We start from the raw sequence: 27,800 nt of genomic DNA, 5'->3' as shown, positions 1-27,800 counted from the left end.
ACAAAGGGCAGAGCAGGATAGATAGAACCAGATTTCATTATGCTATGGCAGTGGCACACAATTTAAAACCTATGAATTGTTTATTGCTGGAATTTTCCATTTAATATTGCTGAACTGTGGTTGACAGCGAGTAACTGAAACCACAGAAGGAGAAACTCGGATAAGGGGGCACTATGGTCCTATATAAATATTTGCTATTATTGTTCTCAAGAGCTTTGGTATTTTTTAACTTTTTTTTTTTTTTAAAGTACATTACATGCAGTTGTCTACTCTATCAACCTTACATTTTAAGACGGAGTTTAAAAAAATGACACCTCAGTTCACTTGAATGCTCTGAAAGGAAGAAAACCATCTTTTGAGAGTGTAAATTGAGCACACAGTGTAAATTAAATAAGAAATTTAAGAAATAGGAAGTCCTGGTTTGGTATTACATCCGCCTATGTTCTGAGCACAGGACAGGTATGCTCTCTAGTATATGAAGAACTTTGGTGTTTTAAAGTGTTTTCTCTTTAAGAATATTGGCATTCCCGTCATGGCTCAGTGGTTAACAAATCTGACGAGGAACCATGAGGTTGTGGGTTCGATCCCTGGCCTCACTCAGTGGGTTAAGGATCCGGCATTGCTGTGAGCTGTGGCGTAGGTCACAGACGTGGCTTGGATCCCAAGTTGCTGTGGCTGTGGCGTAGGCCAGTGGCTACAGCTCCGATTAGACTCTTAGCCTGGGAACCTCCATATGCCACGGGTGCAGCCCCTAGAAAAAGACAAAAAAAAAAAAAAAAGAATATTAATTCTGGGGAGTCCCTGCTGTGGCTCAGCAGGTTAAGAACCTGACTAGTATCTATGAGGATGTGGGTTTAATCCCTGGCCTCACTCAGTGGGTTAAGGATCCCACATTGCCATGAGCTGCGGTATAGGTTGAAGACACGGCTCAGATTTGGGGTTGCTGTGGCTGTGGCATAGGCCAGAAGCCTGGGAACTTCCATATGCCATAGGTGTGGCCCTAAAAAGCAAAAAAGAAAAAAGAAAAATCAATTCTGTACCATATCTGGCATGAATGTTTTTTCTCAGTTTGATTTAAAATTTTGTTTTGGGAGTTCCTGTCATGGCACAGCAGAAACAAATCCGACTAAGAATCATGAGGTTGTAGGTTTGATCCCTGGCCTCACTCAGTGGGTTAAGGATCTGGTGTTACTGTGAGCTGTGGTGTACATTGCAGACGTGGCTCGGATCTGGCATGGCTGTGGCTGTGGCTGTGGTAAAGGCTGGCAGCTACAGCTCTGATTCGACCCCTAGCCTGGGAACCTCCATATGCCGTGGGTGTGGCCCTAAAAGACAACATTTTGACGTTAAACATGTTTTATGGTTCTAGGTAGTAAAATTTCTTGATTTCCCTCCCTCCCCGCCCCGGCTACAGTGAGCAGCAGCTTGATGTGGGATCTCAGTTCCCAGACCAAGGATTGAACCCAGGCTGCAGTGGCGAAAGAGCTGAGTCCTAACCACTAGACCACCAGGGAACTCCCATCTTGATCTTTTATCTTACCATTTTTTCCATTGCTTGTGAGAATTGAAAACCTATTCCTATCCAGAGCAGGACATATTCTTTGTGATGTTTTTTCCAATGACCTGAGTTTTTTAATCTTTACATTTCACTCACTATCCACTGACAATCTGTTCTTCAGACCACTCTTTCACAGAGGGAGGCTGGCTGGCCCGGGATTACCCTTCCCTTTTCCTCTTCCCTGGCAGGAAGGCACTCGTTAGCCAAAAGCTTGGGTTTGAGGAAACATAGCTGTCTGCCTGTTTGGCCCCTGAGCGAGGAAATGCACACAGAGAGGATGAACCCCGGGCCGCAGCTCCTACAGTTAAGCAGGAGTTTCAGCCAAGCTGATCGGAGGCACGAGGTGGAGAGTGGAACGGGCTTGGTGCCTGCGGGCCCAACTCGGCACCTGGCGTGGGCTTTGCGCCCGGCCCTGGTGAGCGGCACCAGCTGACGGTCAGCAGGAATGGGGGTGGGAGGAAGGCAGCGCGGACCCACCAGCAGGACGCAGCACAATGGGCAGCTGGCAGGTCCCTCTCCTCCTGCCAAAGGAAACACGCTCCGAGGAAGCCACGCTCGGGCTGGGGGAGCCCACTGGGTCGAGAAGTCTGGCAAAGGCTCAGAAATAGCTTCCGCCGATACTTCCAAAGAAGCTGACTCGAGGTTAGGGGCTTTCTATTCTTCATCTCATTTAATCCCAACAACCCTGTGAGGCCATCATGTTCTACACATTATTCTCACCTTCTAGAGGACACAACTGAGGCTCTAGAACCCAGGCAATGCGGCTCCAGAATCTGTACTAAACTCTGCATATTCTACACCAGAGTTTGCCAAATTTATTCCACAAAGGCAGACAGTAAATATTTTAGGTTTAGTCTCATTCAGTCTCTGTTGCATATTCTTACTCTTTTTCTTTCTTTTTTTTTTTTGTCTTTTTAGGGCAGCACCCACAGCACATGGAGGTTCCCAGGCTAGGGGCTGACTAGGAGCTATAGCCACCGGCCTACACCACAGCCAAAGCAACATGGGATCTGAGCCACATCTGCAACCTACACCACAGCTCACAGCAACACTGGATCCTTAACCCACTGAGCAAGGCCAGGGATCGAACGTGCATCCTCATGGATAACTAGTCAGATTCATTTCCGCTGAGCCATGAATGGAACTCCATTGAGCCACGACGGGAACTCCTTATTCTTTATTTAAGCCTTTCAAAATCATTCTTAGCTTGCGAGGCCATACAAAACAATCCACGAGTAAGATCTAGCCTGTGGGCTGTACTTTGCCAGCCCCGGTGTACAGATATAACACAGCCTATGCACTGTGGACTGTGCTATGCTCTCCTGGGCCCCACATCACCACACAGCTGTGTGACAATAGTACTTCTGTCCCCACCTACCTCATAGGGTTGCTAGGAGGAAGCCTGCATGAGCTGATACCCGTGTAATGCCCTGGTACAGTGCCTGACACACAGTCACAGCTCACACCCACGTATGAAGTGGGCCACAGCGGGGAGGAGGAACAGGCAGGGAAAGCCATGCTGGTGGCAAACCTTCCCAGCAGATGAGGGGGCCTAGGGTGGAAAGAAAAGTCAGGGGTTCCCGAACACTTTAAACAAACCTCCTACAGAAAAAAAAAAAAAAACCCAGGCTGCTGAAGTGGAAGAGCGAAAGCTGGGCTATCCCCATAGCAGACGGACTCCCACAGGACATTTCTAAGTTCTGAGCTCCTGCAGCGTTTTAGGGTATGTTTCACACACACCTACCCTCCACCCTCACCTAGGGCCGCCTATTCAGGAGCACAGGGAAGATGGGAGAGCCTTCTGGTCTCCGCAAGATGCTTCTACGCGGAGAGGTGAGAGGAAGGAGGATGGCCCCATGAGAAGCCTCTTCCTAAGCTTACTGGAGTACAGGACACCCACTTTTCAAAACAGATAAGTTCAGGATGATTCCTGGCCCTACAGAGGATTCTCTGCAGCATGCCTGGCACTCGCCAGGTTCTTGAGGACACTGAAATCCCACCTGATTGACGCAGATCCGCTTCACTGGCCCCGAGACACTTGGCTGAACCTTGGGCGGAGACCTCAGGGTTAAAAGGGATTCCCTAACCTCTTTGGAGCCTGGGCCCCTGCTCCTGGGGTTCGGCGGGGTTGATCCAGGCTGTGACAAGTGACGAGGCTCATGGCCCACCACACCTGCGTCAGCCTAAGAGCCCTGCAGGCAGCGGAACCTCGGGGCTGGCAGGGTCCCTGGCACAGGCTGGACACAGTCCCCAAATCTGTTCAGGTCTTGTGGCACCTGCCCGAGCTTCCTGGCAACCCAGGTCCTCCCAGGGCCTTCTGGTGCTGGGACTGCAGCCCAGGGCTAGGAAGCGGGCAGCCTTTTTGTTGGAGGGTCCTGCCTGGGAGGGGCGAACACTTGAGCATGTGTGGCAGAGCCTCTTGGTTGTTCCGGACCACAGAATGAAGACTACATTTCCCAACCCCTCCTGCAGCTGGACTTGGCCAATGAGATGCAATGGACTGTTCTCTCTTTTTTTTAAATTAATTAATTTTTTAAATTGTTATTTCCCCAATACAATTTTTTTTCTACTGCACAGCATAGTGACCCAGTTACACATATATGTATACATTCTTTTTTCTCACATTATCGTGCTCCATCATAAGTGAATAGACATAGTTTCCAGTGCTACACAGCAGGATCTCATTGCCAATCCATTCCAAAGGCAATCGTTTGCATCCATTAACCCCAAGCTCCCAATCCAGTCCACTCCCCCCCCTCCCCCTTGGCAACCACAGGTATATTCTCCAAGTCCATGATTTTCTTTTCTGTGGAAAGGTTCATTTGTGCTGTATATTAGATTCCAAATGTAAGTTATATCATATGGTATTTGTCTTTCTCTTTCTGACTGACTTCACTCAGTATGAGAGTCCCTAGTTCCATCCATGTTGCTGCAAATGGCATTATGCATTCCTTTTTATGGCTGAATAGTATTCTATTGTGTATGTATACCACATCTTCCTAATCCAATCATCATCGATGGACATGTGGGTTGTTTCCATGTCTTGGCTATTGAAAATAGTGCTGCAAAGAACATGTGGGTGCATGTATCTTTTTTAAGGAAAGTTCTGTCCAGATATATGCCCAAGAGTCGGATTGCTGGGTCATATGGTAGTTCTATGTATAGATTTCCAAGGTACCTCCCTACTGTTCTCCATAGTGGTTGTACCAACTTACATTCTCACCAACAGTGCAGGAGGGTTAAGCTGGACTGTCCTGCAGTAGTTTATGGGCCCCTTCCTTCGAAGACCAGCGGCATGTGCCCTTTGCCCCTTCTTCTTTGCTCCTTCCTCCATCCTGTCTCTGGAAGTGTGGATGTGATGGCCTGAGCTCTAGCTGCCACCTCTGACCATGAGAAAGAGGGCTATGATCTGGTCTACGCTACCTTAATCCCCACAGTGATCTTCCACGGTGTTACTGCCTCCATTTTACACACAAGGCGACTAAGCTCAGAGAGGGAAAATATCTTGTCCAGGGTCACGTCAAGAATCCAAGACCCCTGAGTCTCAGGCTCCTTCACCGGTTCCAAAATGCTAATAAGGTCACAGAATACTTGTGTATGCCTGGCCCTGTGATGAGCGCTTTATATGTATTAATTTACTGAGTCCCCATGACAAGCCTGTGAGGTATGATCTCACACCCCAGAGAGGAGATATGAACCATGCAGGATCACACAGCTGGTGAAGAGCACAGCTGGATTCAAACTCAGGCTCCAGAACCTCTTCTGTTAATATACCGTCCTCTCTAGAAAACCCCTGCTCTCCAGATAATTAAGAAAAGGTACAGCAGAGTCATGGCCCACCTGGTAGGGACAAGCTCAATGATGGAAGGCAGGAGGTACAGCTGGTGAGAGGAGGAGCAGAAACCTCCCCGGGCCCTTGCGAGCACGGGGGCTGAGGCAGAGGCAGCTGTGGAAGGCCCTGCCTGCCTCCACGGTCCACAGCTGCTGGGCGTGGGGAGAGGAGGGAGGGAGGATGTGAAAAATCAGGCAGCCAATGGTTAGCCTAAGTCTTCTGCCTATCAAAGGTCTCACAAGGACCCAGGGCATCAGGCAGGGCTATTCTTTTGCAACACAAGGAGGAGCAAGGGTTGAGAGCCTCACAGAGAGGAAGGCTCTGGATTTTGGAAGGTGATAGATGTCAGTGTGGACGGAGCTGGCTTTGGAGCCGGGCAAGTTTGGGAGAAACTTCTGAGAAACTTCCAGCCGCCCAAGCTCATAGGTATCCCACCCTTTGGGCAGTGATTAGTGGTCCCTCGGTGCTGCTGTGAGCAAGGAATTCAGGCCTCCTGAAGTGTTTTGGGTCTAGGTGGCAGCCTCCGCATAGAAAGATGTTCAGGTCCTGACCCTCTCTGAGGCTGCTGGTCTGGGTGGGAGAAATCAGGTTGAAACCCAGTGTAGACAAGTCCTCCCAAGGACAAGTCCCTGTGTTCCCACCACCTAGGACGGGCCTCTGAGCTGGCTCTTGAGGCCCCCACAGGTCTGTCCCTTTTGGCCACATCACCTGTCCTGCCTCTGTTCCAGCCCAAGAGGCTTGCTTCTGTTCCCTGAGTTCATCCCGGCTTTTCATCAGTCGTGATTTTGCTCAGATGAGCCTAGTTATTTCATCACGTGGATGTCTCTTCTGGCTTGGCCCTGTACCAGACATAAGACCCAGAAGAGGAGGACTCAGTTTCTGCCCTGGGGCTCCCAGTCCACTAGGGAAGACAGCCAAGGGGAGAGACGGTTATAAGGACCAACTGATGGCATGTGTACGCAAGGAGGCCAGCACAACGGTGTTTACTGTAGCACAGTCTTCAATCGCAAAAGATTGGGGGAAATCTCAAAATATCCATCAACAGAGGAGTGTTTGAGGAAACTGTGGATTGACCCTTCTACTGAATAATACCCATTTATTAAAAATAATGAGGTAGCACCCTGTGGACTGACATGGGACGATAGCTCAAACATTTTTAGGAAAGCAAGTTGTAGGAGTTCCTGTCATGGCTCAGTGGTAACGAACCCGACTGGCATCCATGTGGACGCAGGTTCAATCCCTGGCCTCGCTCAGTGGGTTAAGGATCTGGCGCTGCTGTGAGCTATGGTGTAGGTCACAGACATGGCTCAGATCCAGAGTTGCTGTGGCGGTGGTGTAGGCCAGAAGCTGCAGCTCTGATTCAGCCCCTAGACTGGGAACTTCCATATACCACGTGTGTGGCACTAAAAAGACAAAAAAAAAAAAAAAAAAAAAAAAAAAAAGAAAAAGAAAAAGAAAAAGATGTTGCAGAACAATACAGAGAGAATACGATTCAATTTATGTAGCCCCTATGTATTTCTGTATGTACAGATCCTGAAGAATGCATCCCAAACTGAGAACAAACATCATCAGAGGAAGAGAAAGAGAAGTGGGGGAAGCGCAATTGCAATTTTCTTTGTTGTGTGTTCATATGCTTAAAAGGCAATAATACAGGATGATGATTTTTTAAAAACCCAGTATTTCTAAGGGACAGAGGTAGCAAAGAGGAGAGGATGATATGCTCTGTTGGAGGTAAGTATCACTGAAAGTTCCAGGGGTTAATTCTTAGCTGGGTTTTGAAGGATGAGTAAGAGTTCGCCACTCTTAGAGGGTAGCCACTGACATCTGCCAACTCTGAGCTGCCTTTATTGATCCTGATGGCATCCTGTTTGCTGTAAAAGTGAACTGTGGCCAGTATAAGGCTGAGTCCTGCTGGGCTGCTGGAAGGCTGTTAGTTTCTCTTCCTCTGAGCTCTGAAGGTACCCAGAGCTCTCCAAACACACACATTTCCCCTGGATTTAGAGGTGTTTCTCACAGGTCTGTGAGCTGGGGTTGGGAGCAGAGTGCTATGAGCAGGACATGCATCCATCAGCCCCAGCACATGGTACAGGCACTCAAGGTAGAGCTCCTGAGTGGAGGCGAATGTATTTGGGCTGTTCCCCCTGCCCACAGTCTTTCTGAGCCCCTTGCTCTGTCTGGAGAGCAGAGTGGAGGAGTGTGGGCGTGCACGCTCTCTCTCTCTCTCTCTCTCACACACACATACACACACACACACACACACACACACACACACACACACACACACACACACGCACAATGCTGAGATCTGGTGCTATAAACTCCAGTCCTGTGCCTGGCTGCTGGTCTTTATTCCCTGATCGGTGGCCAGAGCAGCCTCCTGGCCACTGGCCTCAAGAACAGAGAGCTGTGAGTCTCTGTCCCTGGTCACACTGGCCAGAGAGGGGCAGCTTCCACAACAGATTGGCCCAGAGAATGGCTGTGGGGACAATGGCCCCATTGGGGCAGTGTGAGAGAAGAGGTACTCTTCAGTAATCGCTATAGGACCTTTTCATAGTTAGTCCATCCATCCATCTCTGGGGCCAATGATGCCCTTGAGATAGGATCTGAGGCAACAGGAAGAAGCCACTCCAGAATCAGAAAGTGGAGCATTAGCCCTCAGTGTTACTCTGGAGATGGTTTGAGATTGTGGCCCAAATCGCCTCAGGGCAGGCTAAGTAGATGCTGGCTGGCCTCGCTCCCCTTCTAGAGAGGGATCCACAGCAGCACTGAGAATGAGGTGAGAGGAAGAGATGGGGGATGAGAGCTGAAGGCAAGAAGGCCAGAGAGGAGGCTGTGGCTGTCCGCCAGGAAAGAAAAGGGAAGGGATTTAATGTTTAAAACACAGCTGGAGTCTGGGAGTTCCTGTTGTGGCTCAGCGGTAACGAACCTGACTAGTACTCATGAGGACTCGGGTTCGATTCCTGGCCTCACTCAGTGGCGTTGCCACAAGCTGTGGTGTAAGTTGCAGACGCAGCTCAGAACCTGCGTTGCTGTGGCTGTGGCACAGGCTGGTGGCTACAGCTCCAATTTGACGCCTAGCCTGGGAACATCCATATGCCACAGGGGTGGCCCAAGTGGGATCGACGGGGAGTCTGGAGTTAATAGATGCAAACTATTGCATTTGGAGTGGATAAGCATGGAGACTCTGCTGTAGAGCACAGGGAACTATATCTAGTCACTTGTGATGGAAAATGATGGAGGCTAAGGCAAGAAAAAGAATATATATACAGGTATGACTGGGTCACTTTGCTGTACAGTAGAAACAGATAGAACACTGTAAGTCAACCGCAATGGAAAAGATAAAAATCATAAATCAAACAAACGAAAAAACAAACCATAGCCGGATTCTGGCCAGCTGTCACCAGCCCATCACTTTATTCCTGCAAGGGTTTCCTAACTGCTCTCTGCTGCCTCTGTTGCCCCCATGATCTATTCTCTACATGGAGCCTGAGTGATCCTATTAAAACCTGGCACTAAGTCGACATGACACTTGCTCTGCTCCAAATCCTCCAATGGCTTCTCCTCTGATTCAGATAAACAATAGCTGGTATCCAGCTTCTTCCTTGACCTCATGTCCTATGAAGTTCCACCTTACTGACGTCACCAGAGCCACAGTGACTTCCTTACCATCCCTCAAACAGTACTGGCCTCAGGGCCTTTGCATCTGCTGCTCTTGCTGTCTGGAATGCTCTTGCCCCTGATGTCCACAGGCTCACTCCCTCATGTTGTCAGGTATTTGTTCAAAGGTCACCTTACTCGAGAGGCCTTTCCTGACAATTCTAGAGGAAATAGCAATCTATGCCCTTCTTCATCTCTGTCTCCTCACCTGCTTTATTTTTCTTCATATACTTTTACTGGTCATTTATTATCTCTCTCCCGACCAGGATGCAAGCTCTTTGAGAGCAGGACTCTTTGCTGCTATTTCCCCGCACCTGAAACAGTACATGAGCGCTAATACCTACTGTTTGAATGAACAAACACACACATGAATGAAGGCTAGCAGGGGTATGGAGCTGTCCTGTTCTCTCCTGGAAGCCAAAAGGGAGCCCACGATATGGGAAGGAGATCCACATGCAGGAAAAGCACTGTAAGGACCAGCAGGCTGGTCCTGAGCCCCCAGCTGGAGAGAGTATTTCTGTAGGGGGTAGAGTTTGGGGTGGGACAATGCAAAGGTCCTTCTGAGCCTGGAGAATTCGTGTGATGGTGTGGGTGGGTATAGGCGTGTATGAGAGAGCAAGAGGGAGAGAGAGGGAGAGAAGGTGGAGGCAGAGGAGCAGAGGAGGGGGATATACACCCAGGTCCTCAGCGTAGCTCCCTTGGATCTGACAGAGGCATGGCCTTGGTTCAGGTGATACATAAAAATGGGCTGAACTAACGGGTTTGCCCTCAGAGGTCTCCTTCTGAGGCTGCAAGGCTGGGACTGCCCTAGGACCTCCTGTAGAACCCCCCAGGTTAAAAGGTTGTTCAGTTTTCCCATTACAGAAGAGGACACTGGGGTCCTGAGTGGGGCCAAGGTCCCCACCTACATGCCTTCCCACTGCTATCTCTCCCTTTGCATCACTGCAGGCACCGCGTTTGATGGTTAAAACAGCCCAGTGAGGCAGGACTTGGAAGGGAGAGAAAGCTGAATCTGATAGTGGTTCAGAAACAGCAGAGCTGGGAGAGGCAGCCCTCCCCACCCCCACCCCCAGGAGGAGGAGGAGGAGGCGCTTCGGCTGCTGTGCTGCCCGGCCTCGGTCACCTGCGGAGAGAGCGTGCTGCGGCACGTTGGCTCCACTGGGGGACTATTCTTAGATTGAGGGAGCTAGGGATGATGGATTTAGAACTTACGAGGTGGAAACGTGTTGGCCTGTTTTATAAACAACTAAACTCCTCCCCACAGACTGTCTTTCTGAATTCTGCGTTCTCTGTCAGAAGTGCTGGCTTTCTGGGCTCCTTGGCTGCACTGGGAGAAGGAACAGAAAAGGCAACTTAACCTCTCAAGGGCCCGCCATGACCATGTATTATGCTAAGGGCCCTGCCTGACCCACCTCATTTAACCGTGCAGCCTTGGGAAGCGGGTATTTTGATCACACTCTACAGATGAAGAAACTGGCTGCGAGAGGTCTAAAGATGAGCATGCCTCGCACGCCCTGGGATGTGGTGTGAAGGCGAGGCTGTGAATGAGTAGATGTAGAGTCTGGTGCTGCCAGCAGGAGTCTGGGTCTGGCAATGGAGCGGTGAGGGCATAGCATGGCACCTGGGGGCATTTAATCCCGTGAAGTGTTTGCACACAGCTCTCTTATCCACTAAGACTTCTTTACTCCAAGGGATATATCATCATCCCTCTACATGACCTGGTGGCCCATCCCCGTGGCCAGTCAGGGCCCCTTCCTCTTGGTAGATGCCAAGCTGTCATCCTCCCTCTATAAGTACGGTCTCCAGAGCAGGCCCAGGGCTCTATCTAGATGGGCACTGGATCCCAAAGGCTCCCTGTATCACTTTAGCCTGAGGTCACATTGGCCCAGCAGGAGTCCAAGCCCACTGACTCTTGCTGAACCCAGAGCCCACAAACACCCTAAATCGCTTCTGTACTCTGCCTCCCCTGGCCCAGCCTGGGTGCTATTGTTAGGACCTGATTGGAAATTTCAAGTTGTCTCCATCAAATACCTCTGGGGAGCACCCGCAGAGGGGCAGGGACACAATGTAGGCCTGGGGCCCAAAGCAGGTGCTCCTGAAACCCCATCACAGCAGAGCCTCTGGACACTGTTCTTCCCACAGTGTCTAGAACCACTGGTGTGTAGGAGGAGGCTGGGAGCTAGAGCACAGTAGGGGTGGGCATACGAAGGTCTGTTCTGGAACCCAGCAGCAGGTCCAGGAGAAACCAACAAGCATTTAGGAGGTCAGGGCACTAGAGTTTGCCGAGAAGCTACTGGATGATGCAAAAAAAACCTGAGAAGGATTTCTCCCTACACTTTCCAGTCACTGCACAAGACCTACTGATTGTCGGCTCTGGGTTGAGTGCTGCACCCAATTCAGTCCATTCCACTGGGTACACAGCGACCAGGCTCCCCCACAGTACAAGCGCTTGGTTACTCATCCCACCGCCACAGCGCAGGGAGATGAGTGCCCTGGAAAAGGTTCACCCCAAAAGGCAGCAGCCAATTCTTCAGAGGGACCAAACTCCCTTGGGAATAGAGTCTGTCTCTTATTGATTTTTTTTTCCAGTAAACTTTTATTGAACTTCATGCCATTAAAAAATTTATAGTCCAGGAGTTCCCGTCGTGGCTCAATGGAAATGAATCTGACTAGTATCCATGAGGACGCAGGTTCAATCCCCAGCCTCGCTCACTGGGTTAAGGATCCGGCACTGTCATGAGATGTGGCGTAGGTTGCAGATGTGGCTCAGATCTGGCATTGCTGTGGCTGTGGCATAGGCCAGTGGCTACAGCTCCGATGGACCCCTAGCCTGGGACCCTCCATATGCCACAGGTGCAGCCCTAAAAAAAAAAAAAAAAAAAAAAAAAAAAAAAAAAAGACAAAAAAAACCTTATAGTACAAAATAGGAGACAACTAAGGAATTAATACTTTTAATTTGCATTAATGCATATTTTTTCCTTCTTAAAAATATGACCAGTTTTAGGTTCATAGAAAAACTGAGTGCAAAGTACAGAAAGTTCCCTGCGGCCCCCTCACAGCCTCTCCACGATCAACATCCCCTACCCAACAGGTGCATTTGCTACAACTGATGAATCTGCTTGGCTATGTCCTTATGGCCCAAAGCCCACAGTGTACATTCGAGGTCATGCTTGGTAGTGTACATTCTATGGGTTTGAACAAATGCATAAAGACATAGCCACCATTATAGTTCCATTGCCCTAAAATTCTTCTGTGCTCCACCTGTTTATCTATGGGCTTAGCTACCAGAGGAGAATGAACAAATGTGTGGATAAATAGCTACAGCGTGCCCTTGAGGGTCAAGTACAGCTCCAGGGGGAGGGGTAGAGCAGAGGACAAGACTCAAGGCCCCTGTCCTCAGGGGGCTTTCATTCCAGTGGGGACCAGCAAGCAAGAGGCATGCACAATCAGTGTGTGGCTAGTGATAAGAGGTAATGAAGAAAACAAAACAGAGTGATACCATTAGAAGGACAGGTGGTAGGAAGTGCTCTCCAGTACGGTCGCCTCTGAGCTGTGACCTGAAAGATGAGAAGGTGCCAGCCATACAATCACCTGGAGAAAGAGCTTTCCAGGCAGAGAAAACCAACAGAAAGGCTTGAAGTGGGGAGGAGTCTTGCCGGTTCCAGGAATAGGCAGGAGGCCAGTGGGAGACTGAGTGCGGGGGAGGCAGGGCCTCGGGAAGGCCTCACACAAGTTCTAGCTAAGGGTTCAGATGAGTGTTTGTCTGAGATGTCCTGACAGGCACAAACCATGAAGGGGGTTTCAGGGTGAGGGGTCGGGATGTACTGTGAGTAGGCCGAGAAGCCCCGAGGGTTTTAAGCCGGGAGTGTGCAGGCCTGATTTCCCAAAAGGCCCCTGGGTGAAGGGCAATGCGGAGGGAGAGGGTTCTGGAGGCTCCTGCACTGCAGAGGACTGGGCAGGGGTGGGTGGATGGTGGCTCGGAGCGGGCTGGCAGCAGTGGGGACAGAGAAACAGAAGGATTTACAATCTATTGTGGAAGCAGGGTGTGTAGGACCCACCGATGGAATTTCATAGGGCAGGGGTGAAACAAGGGATCGAGGGGAGTAGTGCTGTTTATGAGGGTGAGGACGCTTGTGGGGAGGAGGGATCTGTTTGGGGAGAAAATCCCAAGTTCTGATATGGACGTTTTAAGATGGAGGCGCTCATCGGAAATGGATGAAGGGCCTGTGTGAGAAGTGGGAAATGGTGGGAATAACGAATGGCAGGAGCCACCAGGTAAGCGGTGGGCAACTCGAGGGGTGAGGGTGCGCTTATGATTTGATGGGGCCAACATGGTACTCCTCACACCCTGAGTTCCAGCGTCCTGAATGAAGCGCATGCCTGGGACGCATGTGTACGACATGGGCTAATATATAATTTTCCTTTGTGAATGTCCCTACTTCATAAAAAAAACATGTAACATGTGAAATAAAATTGCCATTTTGGATAATTATAACCCACCAGCCTGAGTTCCCCCACCGGTCCCATGGAAGCTGCATTCTTCAGCCTGCAGAGTGGCCAGGCTGCTGGGCTGGAATATGCGGGCCTAGGGCTCCCCGCTCCGGGGGCGGGCTCAGCAGGAGAAGTGGCATTCCTGGAGGATGCAGAGTTGGCACAGGGAATGCTGCAGCCCTGCTGCCAGACTCTCTTTGGGATGCTTTCTAACTTCTGAGGAGCATGAGGCTGCCCAGAAATGAGGGCCTGGGGGTAGGTAGCTCTGAGATGCTCTTTAGCTCTGGCCCTGAAAAGACACACAACTGCAGCCAGGGAAGCTTGGTGAGTCCTGCCGGGATCCCTGCCTGCGTGACTGTTCCTGTCCCCAGTAGGCACTACTCAGCCTCCTGTGGGCTCATCCCAGGTGACAGATTCCCCTTCTAGACAAGGGGGCTGGAGTCTCGAAGGCTGAAGCCAGGCACTTGTCCCCAGAGTGTAAATCCCCTAGGGGCACCCTAGCTCAGAAGGAAATTCAAAGTCTGGCTCTTGGCCTATAAATTTCCACACCATCTGGTACCCAGCTCCCTCTGTGATGCCACTGCTGCCACTCTCATCCTCACCAGCCACACCGGCCTCCTTGCTATTCCTCCAAATGGCCACGCTTCTGGCCTTTCTTTCACACTGGCTGTTCCCTCTGCCTGGAATGCTCCTCCTTAGATGCCCACGAGGTTCTTTCTCTCCCTCCCTTCCTTTGGGCCTTAGTTCAAATGTCACCTTCTCAGAGGGCCTTCCCTGACCCCTCAACCCCATCTTTCATCCCCTCATACTGTTTGATTTTCCCTCCCAGCATGCCATTGCCCATCATATACTTATTCGTCTGTCTCCCCATGAGAATGGACCACTCCAAGAGGGCAGAAATTTCATTTTGTTCAACTGCTGCATCGCTACCACTTGGAACAGATACAAGTACATTAAAGGTGCTCAGTGCACATCTGTTCTAGGAATGGATGGGTGTCACCTGTCCCAGGAGGAGCTCCTTCCCCAGAGGGGAGGTCAAGTCAGAGAGCTGGGCAGGTCGTCCACAGGGGCCACGGATCTGCAGTACGTGTGTGTGAAGGGGACGGACAGGCACCCCATGTCAAAGGAACCTGGAGTTTGAAGGGCAGAGGAACCCTAGTTGTCAGGGAAGGAGATATTGCAGCTAAAGACTGGACAGATTCTACCTCCAGCTCTAGGACCCACCCTGCCCTGGCAGGGTCCATCTCAGCTCTTTGAATGAGCATCCACCCAGCTGCCTGGAGACCGACCCTCCCCTTCCTGAGACCAGGAAGAGCCAGCTGGGCAGGGTACATGCCAAGTCCTCACTCAGTGACCAGAGAATCTGAAAGCAGTTGTTTCTCAGGAGCTGTGGAGCCTGGCAGGCTTGGATTTGATCTTGCTTCTGTCACCTCCTGTGTATGTCCGAGCTTTGGTTTCTTCATCTATAAATAAAGACAATCATCTTTCTTTCACTTTTTTTTTTTTTTAAATGAATAGGTACTGTGCCCAGCACAGAGTGCATCACATGATACAGACCCAGGTGGCACTTGCTCCCATCCCCATCTTCCCATTCGCTCTGGTACAGCCCCATGCCTCTTACCCAGAAGCCATTCCTAGCCCTCCTTCGTCTGCCCTACCTGCTGCGGGCTGTTAGTAAATTTGGGAAAGTCCCCAGTAGGGGGGCATGTGACAAAAGCACACTCACCAGCCCTCTTCTGTCCTCCCATCCCCCAGACCCCTTGCGTGGAACAAGTAGATAAGATTTCACACAAGTTCTAGCTAAGGGTTCAGATGAGTGTTTGTCTGAGATGTCCTGACAGGCATAAACCATGAAGCATTGCTATGGAAACCGTTCTGTTATTCTCTGCTGTGTCATTTGTTTTCTGGCTCAGCTGTAGTTGTGGTGTGGGGGGAAGGGCAGCAGATGAGGTAGCGAGGATTAAACTCCTAGTGGGGCCTCTGCTCCCATGGGGCTGTAAGACTAAGGGGAGCTCCCTGCGTCTCCCCGGGCCTTACCTGCTTCAACTCCAAGAAGTGGACCACTGTTCTCTAACCTTGGCCTGACGACTGTCTGCACCTGTTAACAATCAGAGTCCTGGCACACACCTCAGAGCAGCTGTCAGAATCTCCCACAGAGGCTGCCATACACACCAGGGTTTGCGAACCACTGGTGGAAGAGTGAGATTAGCTAAATTGTTTGCAATCCCCCAGTGGGTAAAGCAGATAACACAGAAGCTACTCTGATTGGAGCAGGGGCGAGGGGCTCAGAGTCCCATCAACTCAGCCCCCCAGTACCCCCAACTGTTCCCATGGAATCCTAGGGCTTCCCACTGGACCAGAGGATTTCTATTGACTTCCCTAGAAGGGGAGTCAAACATTAATTAATTCATTCACCAATATTTACTAGGTATCTTCTGTTTTCCTTATGCCAAGTATTACTTTGAAGTCAGTAGCTCCACTACTTACGAGATATGTAATCTTGAGCAAATTACTTAATCTCTCTGCGGCTCAAATTTCTCATTTTGCATTGGGAAAATAATCCTTGTTTTCCCTACCTTACAGGATTCCTTTTTTTTCCCCCTCCCTCCAGGATTCTTAAAATGATCAAATAATCAAATGAGAACACCTACGAGGAAGTGGTTTGTTACCGAGAAGAGATTCTACAGATGTCAACAACTCATATTAGTAGTGTATCTAACTATCGCAAGTCTGTAGAACTAAATTAGGTCCTTAGAGGCCTTACAGATTGTTACTCTCCGCCTCTCTGTAGCTAAACTTGTAGAAAATGTTACAGGGTATAAGGGACCACTGGTCTAAAAGCCTCCCTTTTAAGAACAGCAGCCTGTCTATAGGGTTATTTCGAGTTTATGAATATCACTCAGTTTGTTATCTTCTAAAGAGAACATTTCTGTGTTACCCAAATTTTCTTCAATGATTATATTACTTTTATAATAAATAATTTAAAAACTAACACTGTTAAGGGAACATTTCTATACTGTTAGTGGGAAAGTAAATTGGTGCAACCTATGGAGGATAGTACAGGGGTTCTTTAAAAAACTAGAGGACTATCACATGATCTAGCAATCCTACTTCTGGTCATATATCTGGAGAAAACCATAATTCAAAAATTTACATGTACCCCAATGTTCATTGTAGCACTATTTACAATAGCTAAGACATGGAAGCAACCTAAGCATCTATCAACAGAGGAATGGATAAAGAAGATGTGGTACATTTACACAATGGAATATTATTCAGCCATAAAAAAGAATGAAATAATGCCATTTGCAGCAACATGGATGGACCTGGAGATTATCATACTAAGTGAGGTAAGTCAGACAGAGAAAGACAAATATCATATCACTTATATGTGGAATCTAATAAAAATGATACAAAAGAACTTATTTAAAAAACAGAAACAAACTCAGATTTCAAAACCAACCTTATGGTTACATAAGTGAAATTGTTGAAGGGAGGGAAGAATTGGGAGGGTGGAATAACATATATACCCTACTATATAAAATAGATGATTAATAAGAACCTGCTATAAAGCACAAGAAAATCTACACAATAGTCTGTAATAACATATAGGGGGAAAAAAGAATGGATATATTTATATGTATGACGGATTCACTTTGCTGTACACCTGAAACTAATACAACATTGTAAATCAACTATACTCCAATAAAATAAAATTTAAAAAAACTAACACTGTTAAAAATACTGTCTGATATATACAGTTCTTTAAAAAAAAAAACCTTCTTCTTAAAAATCTGATGCTAAAATGAAATCACAAGTGGCACTCGGAGCAAGGGCAAGTGCTAGGCTGGGCACGGCTGCAACAAGGCCCTTTAGGAAGAGCACGGGGCGGCTCTGCCACCAACTCAGCACATGGTCTTGGGTGAGTCACCATCTCTCAAGGGCCTCTGTTTCCGCATCTGTGAACTGAAGGCACCAGCTTTACTGATCTCCAAGGGCCCTTCCAGCTCTGATGGTGAATGTTTCAGGACAATGGAGTGTACTTTCCAACATGCCCAGGTTGTCATTCCACAGCACATCTGGACCTGCTGGGGCGGCAGCCTTGCTCAGCTTGAAGTAGCTTGTGATGGCTTCACTGGCTGGAAGCAATGTCTCTCTCTCTCCCCAGCCACTAAATTGGGATCTCAGACTTTCCAAAGCACTCTCAGTACCACTACAGACCCAACGCAGGAAGATCAGAAAGGGAGCATGTCAAGAAGAGAGATGACCTGCTTAAGACCTGCACCCCTGTAGGTGATGGGGCCATGGCTGAAATCAGGGCATCTGAGTCCAAGCCCAGTGCTCCTTACCTTACTGGGATCACATCCATGGAAGAACCACAGACCCAGAGAGACTCCACCCAGTGGGAAAACCACCAGCATTGGGACCAGAAGACAGGACCATGCCCCTCCTCCAGCACTTCCTGCTCAGTGCTTTTGGACCAGCCATTCCCTGCTACTGAGTCTCAGGGTCCCCACTGCAACCTGGGATTTTACACCTGATGAACTCCGTGCTACAGTGAGCCTCTTGGGAGAGGGAATGGAAACTTCTTATATATGATAAAGCTATACATTAGTTACCAGAAATACCCTAAATTGTGCCCAAAGATTAAGAGGAAATGACTCCATCTGATGTTGAAGAAACTCACAGCCCTGGGGGGTGTCAGTCCTGGGCCACAGAGCCAGTAGGTTTGGAACTTGAATGGGCAAGCCACTTTACTGTGGATGCAGAGTGACACAGGACAGACTTTTAGCCTGGCTTGGTTCCAGTCTGAGGGAGATCAAACAGCACCGAAGCTGAAAACATTCAGCAGGAGCACAGGGCCCACCAATGTTTATTCCAAGCACTCATGCGTTCATCCAGCTAACAAACATCCTTCTCATATCAGCTCCAGAGAGAGTGCTATTTGGGTGCCTCATGTGCGCACAGAAGGAGCTGGAGGAATAAGCAAAGATGAATAAGATAGTCCTCATTTTTAAGAAATTCCCAGTCTCTGAATAACCAACATTTCCTGAGTTCTTACCACATATCAGGAATTCTGCTCTACTATTTCCATGATCTCATTTCACACCCATAATATCCCAACAGGGCAGGAAGGTTTAGCATTCCTATTTTGCCCCTAAAGAAGGTGAGGCTCAGGCTCATTGGAAAACTATGGGGTGGAGCCAGGATTCAAACCAAGGTCAATCTTTCTCTGGATCCTAAGTTCTAACCCTTATGTTCCATGGCCTCTGTAAGGCTGGGGACCTTTGGCAAGCACTTTCCTCTCTGGGTCTTGGTCTCCCCTCCCCAGGGTAAAGGTTCAATGATTCTAGTGGGCACATGAGATACTGCAAACAACTATGGATCAAGACAGAAAGCAAGACAGGTCCACCTGATGGGAGGTGTGAGATGTGGAGATCAGGTTCCATACCTCAGGAGAGGGAGGCATAGGATATAACTGGGGTGGAATGAGGTCAAAGGTCAGGCTTTTGCTTAAGAGGGCTCAAACCAGTAGGTTTCAGAGAGGCAACCCTTGCCCACCTCCACTCATGTCCGTTCTCCTGCCACGCTGAAATGCCTATGCATCTCCACACTCCAGCACCACCCCATCAAGGCCTTTGCCACACTTCTCCCACTACGTTCCCCCATCGCCCCTTACTTTTCTCCTCTAGGAGTTCTCATCCCAAAGCTCTCCCTAAGAGACTATAACGGACATTCAAATTTCATTTCATCAAGCATTTTCCTTTAAGATCCTGGTCCTTGATGCATGGCTCTCTGTCTTCACAACTTGCTCTCTCTCCAATGGAGAAAGCAGTGGCCCTTCTCCATCTGAATCTTGCACAACAGCAGATGCCAGTAAGGTTGCCTGGAAATGCCATGTTGCCATGGTAACAGCAGACCAAGGTTCGGGATGCGTTATCCCCAGTGAGCTGCCCTGGCAGTGCCATGCCAGGCTGCCGGTGGAATCTTCCTTGGGGAACAACAACAAAATCCCATTAATGGACCAAAAACTGTTCCTACAAACACACTTAAGGGCCACGCATCCAGCCCCCTGGAGGCCAGGTCCTGGCTCTCTGCACTGTGCCTCACTCAAGGGGTAATACAGTTTTTAACTGGCTCAGCCAACAAAGCAGGCCCTCCCCCACTCCAGCCCCCAAATTACCACTTCTCTTGTTTGATGCCACCAACCAGGGATCTGCCGGCGTGGACCCTGGCAATTAGCACAGCATCCACATTTGTTGGGGAATTAAGAGCCACTGATTAGCCTAATTCCACGCCATTCACAGGCAGCGAGTATCAGCCTGAGATTGGCTTTTCCAAATGGTGGCCCAGAGGGAGGCGTGATCATGGCTTGAGTTTGAAATGAAGGCCAGGGCCTCGTGGGCTAGGCTGAACCACAAGAAGGGGGCAGCACTCACCTCTGGGCCTGAGGACAGGTCAGCCACTGGCTCCCCTAGGCCGCCTACCCAGGGGCGTCTCATTGTTGATGGCTCAGGAAATACAATCCTCAAAATGCTTCCAACTGGAGGGCATGCCTGTTTCCAAGTCAATCCTGACCAGAAAGGGAGACCATTTCCCTCTGACGGCCTCCCTGCTGACTCCCACTGGGACTGCCCAGTCATCACCTGGGGCTTCTAGGGCTAGAGGCTGGCTGGGCAGGACGGTCACACTCTGCCTGGACCCTCCAGCCATCCCATACCCTAAGGGCCTGATCCTCTCACCTGTCCACCAAGTTGCTCTCTGGCTGGAGCCCCTTGGAATGTGAATGCCCAATAATAATTACCCTAATAATTCCTCTGGAGGACCCGTTGGCCTCCTGTTGGAGGACTCCAAATGGGCCCTCCAGGACACTGACATTCCGGGCTCATACCAGCCGCTACAGCTCGGATGGCTGAGCCCTACCCTGACCTAGCAGGTGCTAACTCCCCAGCGGGTATGGTCTCCCTGGGTTTCTTCCTCTCCTGCCAGTTTGTCTGCACACAGAATAAAGGGCTCAAGACCAATGGAACTGGTTGATGGAATATGTGCCCACCGACAATAGGGAACTTCCAGCACTTCCAAGGAAATAGACAGACATCGAGGCCTGGCTGGACAGGCCTTGGCCACTGAGCTTCCACATGCAAACTCTGGCTTGCTTGAAAACAGGGACTGAACCAGGTCTTTGCAGTCATTCATAAAACACTTTTATTTATTTATTTTTAATTTGATAGATGCCAGCAGGGATATAGGATAAACTTTCCGTGGCATCTGCCATCAAGTCTAGGGGATCAGCAGAGACCGCTGAGCAGAAAAAGAAAGGGGAGAGGGGAAGAAGGGCATTCCAAGGAGGAAGCATGCCAGCAAAGGCCTTGCTGAGGAGGAAGATGGCGCTCGTAGAGCTAGTGGTGGCAGTTTAGTTTGGAAGAAGAGGAAGTGAGAAACATAGTAGAAGGGATTAAATTGGGGGTGATAAGCAGGGGTGTCTCATTGCTGATGGCTCAGGAAATACAATCCTCAAGAGGTCTGGTTAAAGATTTGGACTCTATTCAGGAGGCAATCAGAAGCCACTAAAGCTTTGGGGCAAGAGAGGAGCAGAATCAGAGCTGTGGTTTTATCCAAAGCAAAATGTGGATAAAAACAATCATCACTGTCATTGTCGTCATGACTGATAACGTTTGTGGAGCCCTTATACTGGGCTGGGAACTTTTCTAAACATCTTTTTTTTTTAGCTTTTCAGGGCCGTACTGGCGGCATATGGAAATTTCCAGGCTAGGGGTTGAATCGGAGCTGTAGCCGCCGGCCTACGCCACAGCCACACCAGATCTGAGCCACATCTGCAACCTACACCACAGCTCAAGGCAACGCCATATCCTTTACCCACTAAGCAAGGCCAGGGATCAAACCTGCGTCCTCATGGATGCTAGTCAGATTCATTTCTGCTGAGCCATGATGGGAACCCCACTTTTCTGAACACCTTAGCCTGACTGTGGAGGAGGGACTACAGAGAGGGCTGTTTGGAGACAGGAGGGTGCAGAAGAGGGACCACTGGAGGGGAACAAGGAGGTAGGCTCTGCAAAGCTGTGGGTATGGACAGGGAGAGGATTGGCAGCCTTAGCCAGGAGACTGGGAGGCATCTAATCCCAAAGACACAGAAGAAATAGCCCTGTTGTCACCCTGAGTTCAGAAAGACATCTGGAGAGGCAGAGACCATGAAGGAAGGGCAGCTCTCCCAGGAAGACTTACCCTTTCAGGCTCTACTCTGGTCCTGCTCACTGAGAACCTACTGACTGGAGTGAGAAGCAAAGGACCTGGAGAGGCCTCTTCCGGCTTTGACCTCGAGTCTGCTTGATGGCATCAGACTGGATACATACTACATCCCTGGGTAGGGAGGGAGACCTGGTTTCAGCCTGCCTGGTTTGCTTCTCCATCCTGTGGGTACCACCAGTACCCAAGCCCCTGGGGATGAGGGTTGTCAGATGGAAGGCAAGAGCCATCTCCTCCAAGACCACTCCAGTGAGGAGGGCCTCCGTCTTGCCCCACCCTCACCCTGTGCTCATGACTCCCCCCCTACCCCCATCCAGGGCCAGGCCAAATCCTAGCCTAGCCTTTAAGGCTCAGCTCAAGTCCTCCTTCCTCTAGAAAGTCTGCAACAATCACTCCTTCACTGAGCACTTAGAATGGCAGTTTCAGAGCAGGAAGGGACCTTAGAGATCCCTGGTCTAACCTTCTCAACTGTGCAGAAGAGGCCGATTGGGTTGGGAGAAAAGGAGAACCTGCCCAAGACAAGGGCCAGGGCTATGACCAGAGTCCCTGGACAGCCTTCTGTGAACTTCGCAGCGCTGCTTTATTTCACCCATCCACATCACAGATTGTGAGGCTGGCTGTGGGGACAGGGACCTCTATCTCTACATCCTTCTCATTGCTTAGCACAGAGCCCTGGGTTGCAGGAAAAAAGAATCTTCAATAGCTAAAGGTTCCCAAAGGCAACATGTCCGAAGGAAAAGCAAGACACAGGTGAAGAAAGGAAAAAACCTTCCTTCCAGCATTCTCCACTGTGTTGGGAGGCAAGCCCAGCCCAGCCACTGGATTGGGGGTGGGAAAAGAGACCACGCATTCAAAGGGGCTTTTACATCCAAAAGAGATATTTGCATCCAGTGCCAGTGTTCTAGCCCAGAGCTTCCAGGGAAAGCAGCTTCCAGAGGCCTGCAGAAGGGTTCATGGTGAGGTCAGCCTCCAGCCTGGGGCATTGGTGACAGTGGTAGACAGTAGCTGAGGGAAGGTTTTTCTTTTGAAGCCGAGTCTTCAGATTTGGACAGCAAAGAGAACCCTTCAAGACCCAATCCAATTCCTAAATTTCCGGAAAAGGGGAGCTGAGGTCTTGGTAAGGAAAGGAATTTGATCAGATCATAACAGTCCATCAGTGATACAGCCAGGACACTTGTCTAGGTCCCTCGATCCTCACCAAGGACTCTCTGCAGGGTACCTTTTCTTAGCTGAGCCCCACATGGGTATAGACAGAGAGCGCCTGATGCGCTTAAACAGCCACCAGTAATTTCTTTCTTTCTTTTTTTCTTTTTCGGCTGTGCCTGTGGCATATGGAAGTTCCTGGGCCAGGGATGGAATCCGAGCTGCGGCTGCAACCTATGCCACAGCTGCGGCAATGCTGGATCCTTAACCCGCTGCACCAGGCCAGGGATTGAACCCATGCCCTTTTAAGAGACAACTCCGGATCCTTAACCTACTGCACCACAGCGGGAACTCCTCACCAGTAATTTCTGTGTTGTTTTCTAAAATGTCAAAACTCAAGTACTGAATTACTGACAGACTGGTAATGCGGATTTAAAGAAGAGTATTGGTTTTGACTAAGCCTCCAAGTGAAGAAGCCACTTGCTTGAGATTACAGAGCTAGGAAAAAGTGGAACCCAAACCCAAGCACAGATGTATCTGGTTCCAAAGTCCTTCCTTTTTCCACTGGCTCACGCTGTCACCCATTCTGCCTCTATGCTCAGAACAGAGGAAGAAAGACCGCTCAGCACAGACATCCTGAGAGGTCTGAGGAAGGATTTCATTAGACATACACTTCCTGGGTAAGCACCTCTTGCCCAGGCCCCAGGGACTGGGGACACAGAGAAGAAATGAGATCCAGAAGGGCAGAGACTGGTAGATAACATCCAGGGAGATTCTAAATGAACAGCGATCAAGCTTGGAAGAGAAACAAACCCAGTCCTTTAGATTCTGAAGTAAGAAAGAGGCTGATGAACTGGGATGGTGTGACAGCATGCTGGCGAGCCCTGCCTGAAGATGTGTGTGTCCCCAGCCTCAGTCCTCGTCATGCCTGCAGAGCACAGCACGATGCCTGGCACAGGCAGGCACCTGAGGCAGAGCTGCTGAGTCGATGCACTGATAAAGGGGGCTCCTCTCCTGCTGGCCTTGCAGAGGAGGGGTCTGCCCACCAAGTGGGGTCCCATGCTTGCTCCATCTGTAGAAGGAGCAGGAAGCAGCTGGCAGGTCCAGAAATGCTGACACAGGGAGGGACAGAGCTTTCAGCCCCAACCGACTTCTCCATGGCAACGAGCTGACAGAAAACTGCACGGGAGACTGAGAAGCCAGTTTTAAAATAAAGACACAAAACCCTCGCAGTCTAAAATCACACATGCAAAGCCTGAGCTCCTGCCTCTCGGCCCCTTAGGAGGGGTGGGCATAACCACACGGAAAGGTATCTCCTTCTGACCTGCCACCCCGTGTGCCTCCCCTCCTACTCTAACCTTCCCAGAGCTGCCAGGCAGAATCTCTCTCACTTTGCAGTACCTGCTTCAGGGCATCACAGCAAATCTGACAAGCAAGGGTAGAGGCTCCACCAGGGTCCGGGCTGGCCAGGTCCTGCAGTAAACAGGCCACTGCACCAGAGCAGGGGTGGCTGCGGCAGGAGGGGGAGGGGGCAAGGAAGAAGAGTAGGGCAGAGACCCCCTTCCTCCTTCAGGCTCCTGATGGTCAAATCCGGCTTCATCCTTCAGGGCTCAGCTGTATTTGCCTTCATCTCCCAGGATGACTTAATCGCATGCACCTTCCACTGTAAATCCAAAGCCTTCTGTTTACATTTCAAATATAAAATTTTTCATTATACTTCTGCTTACAGAAGTAGACGGAGAGCCTGCTTTGCACTGTACTTCTGCTTACTTATTCCGCCCCACCGTAGAGACCGTGGTCTGTGATAAAGCCTCAATAAATGTTTTCTGAATTGAATCAATGGCATGAGAAAACATTTTAATTTGAGGAGCTAGAGGCCAGCCCTCCTCTGGTTTATGGGCGTCCACTCAGACTACCCTTTCCCTCCAAAGCTTTGGTGCTTTGGGGGCATGAAGGCAGTGTCACCCCTTCTACGCTACTGTCCTTCCTGCTGGGTGCCCTCCCCCACTAGCTTTCTGCCACTCCAATGCGCTCCCTCCCTTACAGTTTGATAGACATCACCATACTCAAAAGGTGACCCCAGAATAAGTTGGACTAAAGATCCTGGGCTCAGTGTCAGCTTTATCATCTTCTGTCTACATGAATTCAGGCAAGTCATTTAATCTCTTTGAGCCTTGTCTGCAAAATGGGAACCATCCATTTCCAGACCTATATATCCTGCCTACCTCATGAGGCTGGAGTGAAGAACAGAGATGACGAATGATGAAGATGCTCTGAAAGCCAAGACGCTCTGTGCAAAGGCAAGGTGGACTTTCCAGTATCTCACGGCTGAGGCCTCCATTCAGGAAGTGACCCGCCCACAATCACATGGAGAGACTCTGGTGGAGCAGAGTCCAGGCCTTCTAATTCTTGGCCCAGAGCTCCTTCCCCAATCTTATGCTGCCTTAGCGATCGCATCGAGGCATTCTTCAAAACTTTTGCAAAACCAATTCCACATTCCATTAAAGTGAGAAGCATTTTGGTCACCTGCGGGGGATAAATCTCTGAACTGGAACAGAGTCCAGCTCTCGGCTTCCAGGCAGAATGCCACCTGAAACATTCTAGGTGGGGAGTTAACTCTTAATCCCCCATCAAGCCTTTCCTTCCAGCCTCTCGGTCACTGCTAACTAACACATGCCAGAAAGATCGTCTTGGCAGCTAACAGTCTTGCTGTGGCAGAGCCCAGGTCTTCTAATCTAACCTTGAAAACTGCGACATTGAATATATATATATGAAGCAGAAGGAGTTCGTGTCGTGGCTCAGCAGTTAATGAATCTGACTAGTATCCATGAGGATGCAGGGTCAATCCCTGGCCTCCCTCAGTGGGTTAAGGATCTGGCATTGCCATGAGCTGTGGTGTAGGCCGCAGACGCAGCTCAGACCCTGTGTTAATGTGGCTGTGGTATAGGCCAGCGGCTACAGCTCCGATTCAACCCCTAGCCCGGGAACCTCCATATGCCGCAGGTATGGCCCTAAAAAGACAAAAAAAAATTATATTCGAGAATCAGATTAGGAACAATTTGGACTGGATGCAGAGGAAAGCTGGTATGGCTTTAGTGGAAAAGGCTATTCTAGGGCTTGACTCAGGAAGAAGGGACACTGATTCTCTGGAGTGTAAAGTCAGCAAAAAAGGATCTGAGAGAAACAGGAGGGCACACAGGCCTCACTGCTCAGACCCTAACAGCTATCAGGGCCATGCACCAGAGATGTCACTGAATGAAACCTTTTCAGACTTCAGCAATAACTCTGAAAAGGAGGAAGGGTGGGAAAGAGGGAAAGAAATGCCTTTGTTGAGAACCCCAACCCGTTCATAGCGTGATGGTTAATTCTGTGTCACCTTGGCTAGCCCATGGTGACCAACTGTGTGGTCAAACACTAGTCTAGATATTGCTGTAAAGGTGTTTTTAAGACGTGATGAACATTTATGATCCACTGTGGTGGGCCTCATCCAATCAGTTGAAGGGCACAGAAGCAGAAACTGACATTTCCTGAAGAAGGAATTTTTGCCTCAAGGCTATAACACAGAAACCCTGCCTGAGTTTCCAGCCTTTGGACTCAAGACTGAAACATCAACTCTTACCTGAAGCCTTTGGACTCAAGACTGAAACGTCAACTCTTACCTGAAGCCTTTGGACTCAAGACTGAAACATCAACTCTTATCTGAAGCTCCAGCCTGCTGGCTTGCCCCAAGGATTTCAGACTTGCCAGCCCCCACAATGGAGTGAGACAATTCTTTGCCAGAGATGGCTTCATTTGGCTCCTGCCGGGAAGCGGGAAGACGGCGCTCTCTGCTCAAGCAATGAGCCCTGATGGGCCGCTTTCTCTAACTGAGCAGCCTTCACCCTGCCTCTCAGGCTGCCCTCTCTCCCACCCTCCAGAGATCTCTCACCACTGCAGTGTCCCCAGGGGAGGGGGAGCATTCTCCCCCTGAACAGCTTTAGCCTGAGGATGGATGAGCCCTCTTTTCTCCACTCCCATTAGTGCAGCCAAGACGGAGCGGGATTTGCAGGAGGAAGTTTACTAAATGCTAGGGGGGCACTGAAAAGGAAATATTACAGCAATCCAAACACATCTACAGGCAGGCAGTGCTGCCAAGATGAGGCTTCTGACTTTTAACAACCCTCCCCTCTCCCCAAAGGGCTGGAATACACATCCACAGCAGCCTCTGCTCAGCCTCCAGTCATTTGAACTTCCAGTGGTTTATACTTGGCACTATCTGGAGTATTGCCTCAAAGGCATGGCTTCCTGGGGCAGTACCTCCCAGGAGGTTAAGGCTCACATCGAAAAGGATATTGTGTGACCCATATTGTGTGGGTAAATGAGGAGGTGAATATGCAATCAGAGGACTGGCTCCTGCTGGCCCAGGCCTGGTCTCCACCTGTAAGGGCTGAGGGCATCGCTGTGCTAATACCTTGGGTGGGAAATCAGTCCTACAGAGTCTTGTCCCACTCGTGGCCCAAGTCAAGAGATCCAGAATCAACTCTGCTTCCTGCCTGGGCCAGCCCCTTCATTCCTGGGTCTGGCCTGGGGGTTAGGCTTCTTCCTCATGCAATGGGCTGGATTGTGATGACAGGAAAATGACATCACCTTTCAGATGAAATCTCACCCCCCTCAACAGGGAAGTAGCCTTGCACATTACAGACCAAAGAGTCCTTCAGGGACCAGGAAAAGGGCTTCTTCTTCCAGGAAGCCCGCCCAGCAGATACACTGTCTCCTGTGTCTACTGAGAGACCAGGGATCCCAGCTTGACTCGGTCGCTGGAGTTACTGTGTCAGAAAAAAAGAAGGAAGGAAGGAAAGAGAGGGAGGGAGAAGG

The 27,800-nt window shown here is 49.8% G+C and overlaps 1 protein-coding gene across 15 annotated transcripts in view; it reads right to left on the bottom strand.

The window, feature by feature from the left end:
* Positions 1 to 27,800, bottom strand: part of SERGEF (secretion regulating guanine nucleotide exchange factor) — a 241,368-nt gene that overhangs the window by 4,853 nt on the left and 208,715 nt on the right. For 2 of the 15 annotated variants that reach the window (XR_301734.4, XR_014837221.1), the window contains exon 11: positions 2,937 to 3,110. The exons of 7 other annotated variants lie outside the window; for them this stretch is intronic. Coding sequence is in view for 4 of the 8 variants with exons in the window: in XM_085011803.1 (XP_084867929.1) it covers positions 14,919 to 15,001 (83 nt within the window). In the remaining 4 variants the exon portion in view is untranslated. Of the gene's footprint in view, positions 1 to 221; positions 1,166 to 2,936; positions 3,111 to 4,068; positions 6,230 to 14,879; positions 15,002 to 27,800 lie in introns of those variants that run through there. 6 more of the 15 variants (XM_085011806.1, XM_085011805.1, XR_014837222.1 and 3 more) reach the window with 5 other exon arrangements.

Source organism: Sus scrofa, chromosome 2 (genome assembly GCF_054392235.1).
Source record: "Sus scrofa isolate SSC_HxYL_T2T_F1_AM1 chromosome 2, Sscrofa_HxYL_maternal_Yorkshire_Landrace_v2.0, whole genome shotgun sequence".
NCBI classification, from domain to species: Eukaryota; Metazoa; Chordata; class Mammalia; order Artiodactyla; family Suidae; genus Sus; species Sus scrofa.
This window is presented reverse-complemented; position numbering and strand designations above follow the sequence as displayed.